This window comes from Pygocentrus nattereri, chromosome 8 (genome assembly GCF_015220715.1).
Source record: "Pygocentrus nattereri isolate fPygNat1 chromosome 8, fPygNat1.pri, whole genome shotgun sequence".
Lineage (NCBI taxonomy): Eukaryota > Metazoa > Chordata > Actinopteri > Characiformes > Serrasalmidae > Pygocentrus > Pygocentrus nattereri.
In genome coordinates, this window is record NC_051218.1 from 6,597,952 (window position 1) to 6,607,500 (window position 9,549).

At 40.0% G+C, this 9,549-nt stretch overlaps 1 protein-coding gene across 7 annotated transcripts in view; it reads right to left on the reverse strand.

The window, feature by feature from the left end:
* The window catches only part of akap13 (A-kinase anchoring protein 13), a 174,892-nt gene that overhangs the window by 31,989 nt on the left and 133,354 nt on the right, over positions 1–9,549 (reverse strand). For all 7 annotated transcript variants that reach the window (XM_037540397.1, XM_037540401.1, XM_037540398.1 and 4 more), the window contains one exon: positions 1,626–1,776. In XM_037540397.1, coding sequence (XP_037396294.1) covers positions 1,626–1,776 — 151 coding nt within the window. The remainder of the gene's footprint in view (positions 1–1,625; positions 1,777–9,549) is intronic.

The window sequence follows — 9,549 nt, forward strand, 5'->3', positions numbered from 1 at the left end:
CTCTCTTATGAAACCGCCTGGGAAAAGCTTTGTGTTTCAAGATGAGCCGATTCTATCCGAAACAAGATACTGGAGCCAATTAAGGCAGATTGTAATGGACTGATAAGTGATACCCAATCTCATTACGCCCTTAAAGGGGAACTCCACCCACATTTAAAAATTTAGACATAATTAGATGGTTAAAGTGTAAACAGTCATTCAGAGCGGTTTGGTGTGAAATGAGTCAGGACTGTTCACAGTGGTGGTGATAGGAAGCAGACATCCACCTCAAAGCTCCCTCTCCTACATGAAGGTCTAACAAATGTACTACGCCGTCTGAAGGATGGTTTAGAGAAGATAAAACGTATTTTTGTCGCTGCTGTCGGGACAAAACCTCCATTTTTGACATAATCTGAAAATACATTGTGTAAATTTCATGATGAATGGAGCAAAAGAAATTGTGTTCCATACTTATATTCATATATATTGGTAAGTGGTAAATAAGCCCTGCTTCTACTTGTAATCTGTTGACCGCTATTCACGCTGCTCTTCCACAGGGCCGTTCCTCACTCTTTATACTGTTCTGTTGACTTCTCTGTTCTACACACATAACTGTATGCTGTGTAAATATGTTCTATCCATTTCTATTTTCATTTCATTCCGCAGCATCCAGACTAGAACAACCCGGCTAATGGACAGTTGCTACCTACAGGCTGTCAGGCTTCTGAATAAGCTGTGGCTCTGTCCCCAACTACCACTTCACTCAGTCACTCTGCCAGTATTATTATTGTATCATATCATCTATGCTTTATGTTTAACACCAAGCCACTTTAAAGAACTATAGTCACTTAAGTCACTTTAATGTATATTGTCTCTATGTCTTGTGTGTATTGTGTCTATATTTTATGTATAATTCACTATTTTTTGTGTAAAAAAAAAAATTATACACACACACACACACACAAGCCTCACCACAAGCATTTCAATGCATGAATGTCCTGACATGTTGTGCTAGTGACAAATAAACTTGGAACTTAAAACAATAACAGCCAGCAGGGACGTTGCAATCCAATTTCATGTATGTGTGCAATGAATTACTTTTACATGACTATTCTCCAACCTCTCACAATTACATTTACAGCATTTGGCAGACGCTCTTATCCAGAGCAACTTACAATTTGATCATTTCACATAGTCGGGTGAAGGTAGTGTTGGGAGTCTTGCCCAAGAATATATAGTGTAGGGTGCCCAGGTGGGGACTGAACCTCAGTCTACAGTGTAGAAGGCAGTTATCCACCACACTATACCAACCACACTAAACAAGCTGTTTTCGTTACCGCACCTTTAAGACGGAAATGTAAATGACTGGCTGAAACACTCCTTACAACTTCAGTGTAAATGGGGGCGGGGCTAACCTGCTGTAGGCATGACATCACAGAAAACAAATCAGCAGCCTCGTTTTCATATACAGACCGGGCATGTTTTGAAACTTTACAGATGTTTACACACTACATTAAACTGTACATTCAGTGAAAAGGGAGGAAGATTTGTGACCTCACAAAAGAGAGAGAGAGAGAGAGAGAGAGAGAGAGAGAGAGAGAGAGAGAGAGAGAGAGAGAGAGAGAGGGGGAGGTATGTGTTCATACTTGTGCACTGCAGGGCGTCTTTAGTGTTGATAGGTTTGCTGCACTGCATGCAGGGGCTAGGGGGCGCTGTAGAGACGGAGCTGAATAGATGCCCACCGGAGCTCCTCTTGTCCTTCTCTTTCCCATCCTTACTCTTCTCTCTGTCCTTTTCCTGCGCGCGCACACACACACACACACACACACACACACACACACACACACACACACACACACACACACACACAACACATAAAACACAACGTGAATAAATCACTCCTCCTCTCACACACAGGCCTGTCACGATTATTAGCCTCTGATCTTCACCGTCATGTTTACACTGCAACATAAATTAGGTGTAAAGTTTTCTTGTTAAGTTCTGCCCTGGAGCTACGAGGCAGTCGACTAAGTGTATTACCTCTCTAATAAAGCACCGAGCCACGAGAGGGTGCTTTAAATCTGCATTTACAGATATATTACACTTCAAAAACATGTTAGGGTAACAATTTATTTATGTTTTAAAATAAAGCAAGTTATTTTAATAATTACACCTTCTTGAGCCTCAATTCAGTAATATTGGTTATTAAATCAATCATATAGAATTCCAAGCACCACAGAAGAGCTCGTCCTCACAGTCATGTGTGAAGGCTGAGGCCATAGTTTGAGGTAAAAAACATGTTTTTCTGCCATTTTAACTGCAATAATCTACACATGACTATAAATATATACATTAAAAAACAAAGAAAACAAAATCCAAATATTATAAAATATATGTCGTGTCAGTGGCGTTACCATGCAACAAAAAATCTCTTAAAATAAAAGTCACACCGATGACATCACAACTTCCTTTGACCTGTTTTCTGAGGATCTAGGAAGAAAAGCTCACAGTGAGTCCACTGAGTCTTTCAGTTCTCAGAGATTTTCTCCTTTAGCTCCTGATTTCATATGAAGCTTTTAGCTGAAGTCACTGGTGTGACTGACTTTATTCTGAGGTAATGGATTAAATTACGTATTTTAGTGGACATTCGATGATTGACAGCGTGTGGTTTGACGCTCTGTAGCAGTTATATTGTAAAATGCATTGTTCATTAAAAATGTCTCTGGTGTTTCCTTCAATATGTGGAACACCGATGACGATCGGTAACATCTTACAGCACAACATGCGACATTCTGCATAAGACTGTGCAGCCTGTTGTTTTTTTTGTGGTGAACGGTTGAGAAATCATTCAGACGCCTTCGGCCTCAGAGCCAGCGAGTCAGCGCAGAGCCAGAATTACACAACTGTGTTTAGTCTCAACTCTCACAACACTCCCTCAAACAAACAGAGGAAGGACACACTGACAAAAACACAGCAATCGCAGAAAAAAAGGCAGCAGTGTAGCAGCTGCTCAGCCAAGAGGAAACGTGTCTCTGACAGTCACAAAGACCACGTTTATACAAACTGAGGCAGCACAGAAGCAATAAAATGTGCCAGGAACACTTTTTTTTTCTTATTTAAGCTTTTTGCATCATATACGTTCATATTTAATGATATATTTAGTGAAAAGCCCCTTCCTTACAGCAGCCCTCGGCCTTAACAACCACTTTGAATACCAAACATTCAGTTCTTTGGGCTTCAGGCTGGAAACGCTTTGTGTTAGAAGAAAGCTATACGCCCAAAATTCATATTAAATTTGGAATCGAACTTAAAATGTGACTCACATATTCCGGTTTATGTGAAACACACAACTATCAGGTGATGTGGAGATATTTAAAGCATAAATACACACAATGGTGATGAAGCATATAATAACAAAAGCACTGTCAGACACAGGAATCGCGTCCGCGGCTAATTCACAGCACCGAAGGTGTTTCTGCGAACGGCATCAGAAAGAAGTCGAGCACTTCCAGTAACTTTAAATGCGATTAGCTCATCGGTGTTACTCACTGAACCAGCGTGAGGCCATAAACACAACCAGCCGCCTCCTCACTGCACACAGGATGCTCACTGTCTGACATCAGCTCGGCTCTAAACGCTACAATAAATACTTATAATATTAATAACAGTGAAGAATCTCACAGAAAAGTACCACCAATCACACCTGTCATCTACCGTACGCATGCATTCAAGCATAGATCTGTGAACAGATAAACAACAACAACAACAACAACAACAACAACAACAACAACAACAACAACAACAACAACAACAACAACAACAACAACAACAACAACAACAACAACAACAACAACAACAACAACAACAACAACAACAACAACAACAACAACAACTTAATGTTGTAGTTTGTAGAGCAATTTTCATACATGCACTCTCTATATATAAAAAATAAAGGCAAAGAAAATAGACCAATAACACTGGTGAAGTGGTTCTTCAGCCTGATGGAGAATGTGCTGTTGATGGTTCTATATAGCACCAAAAGGGTTCTACTATTGCAACAGGCTGACAACATAAATACAGCAGAACCCTTTTCAGTGCTATAAAGAACCATGTACAGCACATTCTCCATCAATCTGAAGAACCCTTCTGCAAAGCAAAGAATCTTTTAATCATGCAAAGTGTTCGAGTGTTCATGGTTCTATATAGAACCACTCTCTTCACTAAAGAACCCTCAAAGAACCATCTTTTTCAAGTGCTTCACAACAAGAAATTAAAAGAAATGCTTCTTCACAGGATGTTGCTGTAAGCATCTGACTGCGCAACCAAAGGTGTCAAAAAGAGTTCTCTGGAAGAACCACTACTGGTTCCCTAAAGAACCTTTTCTTTTTGGTGTCTTAAAAAGTAATTTCTGGGAACGAGTTGTGTAGAACCCTGTGTCATGTGACATAGGCTCTATACCTAATATGCCCAAATCTTTAACCACACTGTCAAAAAATATGGTTCTTTCAATGGTTCCTTAGCAAAGACAGTGGTTCTATATAGAACCAAGAACGCTTGAAGAACCACTTGTAAGCGTAAACGGTTCTTAGCATTATGAAATGGTTCTTCAGATTGATGAATGCTTTGTAAAGGGTTCTATATAGATCCTTTGGTAGCACTTTATTTGGATTATTACTGCATTTTGCTTTATATTTTTAAAACGTACCATTTTGCTGTGAGGCAATGGTTCTTCACTGGTTCTTTAATAAAGAAAATGGTTTTATATGGAACCATAAACACTCAAAGAACCCTTTGCATGTTTAAAGGTTTCTGTGCATTGCAAAAGGGTTCAAGTTCAGGGAAAATGTGGTGTTGATGTTTCTACATGGCACCTTTTTGAAAAGGGTTCTATATAGCACCAAAAAGGGTTCTGCAATGCTTATAATGTCAACTGAAGAGCCCTTTTGGTGCTATATAGAACCATCCACAGCATGTTCTCCATGCAGATACCAGATTTACTTTCAAGTTCCAGTCAATTAAATATCAAATGAATTGATGCTGATGTTCTTTAAATCTAAACCCACTCTAATCCTTAATCCTAACCTCAACCTCAACCTGACCCTCAGCCTGGTCCTAATCCTATCCCTAATCCCACCACTGTTTAGAAAAGAACCACCGAAACAGATCGTTTGTCAACAATTAGAACATCTCTAGATAATCTAGAGGGGACTATTCAAATAAAGTTAGAGTGAATTTTTTAAATAAGGGTTCTTCTGCGATTATGATGCCAAAACTATATACAATAGAAGAACCCTTTTGCTGCAAAGGGTTCTTTGAGGGTTCATGGTTGTATATAGAACCACTATCTTTGCTAAAGAACCCTTGAGGAACCGTAACTCATGCTATTTACTTCAACATAACTAAGATTTCTATCTACACTATTAGATTCAGTGCATTTTTTAAAAAATAAATCATCTTAGATTTAATAGCACACACTTGGTTCTTCAAGGGTTCTTTAATAAAGCAAACGGTTCTGTATAAAACCATGAACACTCAAAAAGCACCCGGCACTATTTATATGGTTCTCTGCATGGTGAAATGGTTCTTCAGATTGATGGAAAATGTGCTGAGGATGGTTCTACATAGACTTATACATACTTGTCGAAAAGGGTTCTATATAGCACCACAAAGAGTTCTATTGTTACAACGTCAAGTTTGTAATAAGGAAATAACCCCCCCCCCCCCCCAAAAAAAAGGTTCTATATAGAACCATCTACTACACATTCTCCATCAGTCTGAAGAACCATTTCACAAAGCAAAGAACCCTTTAATCATGCAAAAGGTTCTTTGAGCATTCAAAGCTCTATATAGAACCACTTTGTTAAAGAACCCTTGAAGAACCATCTCAAGTGTGTATGTAAAGTTAATTAGCTTTGAATAGATGCCGAGTTGAGCTGAATCCAGTGAACTCTATATTAATATCCTACGTAACATTTGTGTTTATCTCCTTTTAGCAGTTACCGTGTTGGTGTTATACACTATTTGTACATGAATCCACGTGAATCAAGATAATTTAACGCTTTTCATCAGATAAATGAGTTAAATTCATTTTTAAGCGTGTATAAAGTCGATCCGCTGCCACTGTGAGCGCACCACACGGACTGTGCTCTGTAGTGACCCACCTCTCCAGTTGCCGCCCCCCTCGGCAGTTTCAGTGAGCGCCCCTGTGGTAGGAACCTCCGGCACAACGTGGTCATCCCAAACACGTCAGGCTGGCAATGATGCCGGCCATGAGTTAAAAAACACGACCGCTGCGCTCCCCACGCTCACTCGCACAGCCGCCCCTGCGACGGAAAGACGCCCGACACGCAGAGGAAGTGTGTTGCAGTGTGTGTAGGGGTTGCTGCTCTCGCAAACCCCCAACTTCTCTCTCTGCACTTCATCATGAAGGGAAAGTTCAGTAAAAACCACATTTAGACACGCCTGGTGGCTTTGTTTCTACGAGGGTAATGCAGCTTGGAAGTAAGGGAAGCTTAGCCAGTGTGGGTATCACACTGTTCTCTACCAAAATTAAACTGATCAGAATAACGATAAAATATCGCCATATCAGCCAGCTCTTCCTACACTCGATAACATGGCCCGTCTGAGTTAAATAAGTATTAGATAAGAATTACAGAAATAATAAAAGTAGCTATGTGTTGTAATTATAATAGGAAAAAGGCCTATATTTGTGTGTGTGTGTGTGTGTGTGTGTATAAACACATACATATATATGCTGTCGGAAGAAAACCTTGTATCTCCAATTTTGGCGTTTTTCAGTTTTTGTCCATAATTTGAAAATGCCCATTGTCCTTTACATCATGTCTAAATTTCATGAAGAACTGACCAAAAAATTGGGAAATGACTTCTGGTTCCCTTGACTTACATTAAAAATAAAGTAGGTTTTTTGCTTCTCCTGTAAAATTACCATACCAAAGCGTCATTTTCCAACCGTGAGGCACCAAGGAACCAATCACAATCCAACTGTAAGAGGGGGTCTCAGAGTTTCTGACTGTCAGTGGAAGAGGGCTCCCTTCAGCCTGAGAGGAGATGAGACCCCTGAGCAGAAAGCGTTCTGCGTTCTCCACTTCAGTAATGAGAGAATCAGTCATAACTGTGCGGAGTGATTTTTGTGGGCAGTGAACCTCCAACAGCTCAGAGCGTTCATCGTTGGTTCCAAAACACTGGATGATCTCCGAAATCGCACTGAAAGAGCCGTGAGTGCAGCAACATACTCAATCCAGTGTGGGATGAGTTTGACTATAGAGTTGATGTCGTCCGTACAGCTGGAGGAGGTTCAGACTGAGACCTTGAACAATTACATAATAAACTTTATGCTCATTTAGACCATTTACTGTTCACTGCATCGATCTCTAATGATTTACAAGTCAAATCAATCATGCTGAAATCTGATGAATCTTTTCAAACCACCCTGTATGTGCACATTACAAAAGTCAAAACAGATTTGACTAACCACTAATCTACTGACCTAATGTACACTCAAATCAAAAGCAGAATCCTGACCGCAACTACAGCATGCAGAGCAGCTGGCTGACCATCAGATTTAGAGAAGAAAGACATTGAGCTCAAATACAAACAGTTGGACGGTGAAAGCCTATTAACACAACTCAAAATCAGCTGAGACTCAATCTGGTCTGAAACTGAGAACTCAGATCACAGCTCGCTTACATGGGAACGTGTGTTCGAGCAGCGGAGCAGAGAGAAACCACAGCGCGCCTCTGCTTCCTGCTCAACTTCCCTGCACTGACACGCCTTATTATACCATGACAGGGCGTGGGGCCCAACATATGTGCCATGTCTATCATATACGTATATTGGAACATTCAAAGACATTTTCCAAAAAGTGTCCTTCTATTATGATAAGCTTGGCTTCACAATAACAATGGAAGAACCCTTTTCTGTGCTGTAGAACCTTTACAGCACATTCTCCATCAATCTGAAGTCACAATGCAAAGAACCCTTTTTAAGACTGTACCTACACAAAATAACATGGACCATCTGAAAAAAAAAATTATATATATATTAAAAAAATTATATATATATATATATATATATATATAAATTTTTTTTTTTTTCTTTTCAATATGACTGAATAAGTTTGGCAAGATAGATAGATAGACAGACAGACAGACAGACAGACCGACAGACAGACCGACAGACAGACCGACAGACAGACCGACAGATGTCCTAATCCTAATCTCAGGATCAAGAAACAAATGCTTATTCATATACAAAAGCATATTCATCTCAAATTCTCCCAAATGTTCCCATAATTTTAAGTGTACCCCTCGTCCCAATCCTAATCCTAGCCCTAATCTTCACCTCCGGTTTCAAAAAGAAATGCTTTTATTTAATTTTGCTTTAAATAATGTGCAGTCAGCTTCAAATTCTCCCCAATGTTCTCAAATACATACATTTGTATCTATACTTCAAAAGAATCTTCCAAGCCTAACCCTAATCCTAGCCCTAATGTCAATCTCAGGATCCAAAATATTGTTTTAGCTTTAAATAAATAGCATTCAGCTTAAAATTCCCCCTAATTTTCCCCATACTTCCCAAGCTTAATTATAGTCCCTAATCCTAATCCCAGTCCCTAATCTTAATCTCAGGGTCAAAAAAAGAAATGCTTTTACTCTTTCTGCTTTAAATAATGTGCATTCAGCTTCAACTCCCCCCCCCAATGTTCCCAATATACATACACACACACACACACACACACACACACACACACACACACACACACACACACACACACACACACACACAGAGACACACATCTACAGTGGGGAAAATAAGTATTTGACACACTGCTTTTTGCAAGTTTTCCCACCTACAAAGAGTGGAGAGGTCTGTCATTTTTATTGTAGGTGCACTTCAACTGTGAGAGACAGAATCCAAAAAAAAAAAAATCCAGAAAATCACACTATGATTTTTACATAATTAATTTGCATTTTATTGCATGAAATCAGTATTTGATACAACAGAAAAACAGAACTTAATATTTGGTACAGAAACCTTTGTTTGCAATTACAAAGGTCAGACGTTTCCTGTAGTTCTTGACCAAGTTTGCAAACACTGCAGCAGGGATTCTGGCCCACTCCTCCAGATCCTTCAGGTTTTGGGGCTGTCACTGGGCAACATTGAGTTTCAGCTCCCTCTAGAGATTTTCTACTGGGTTCAGGTCTGGAGACTGGCTATGAAATGCTTCTTACGGAGCCACTCCTTAGTTACCCCGGCTGTGTGTTTCGGGTCATTGTCATGCTGGAAGACCCAGCCACAACCCATCTGCAATACTTTTACTGAGGGAAGGAGGTTGTTGGCCAAAATCTCATGATACACAGTCCCATCCATCCTCCCTTCAATACGGTGCAGCCGCCCTGTCCCCTTTGCAAAAAAGCACCTCCAAAGTATGATGCTTCCACCCCCATTCTTCACGGTTGGGACGGTGTTCTTGGGGTTGTATTCATCCTTCTTCTTCCTCCAAACACGGCGAGTGGAGTTGATACCGAACAGTTCTATTTTGGTCTCACC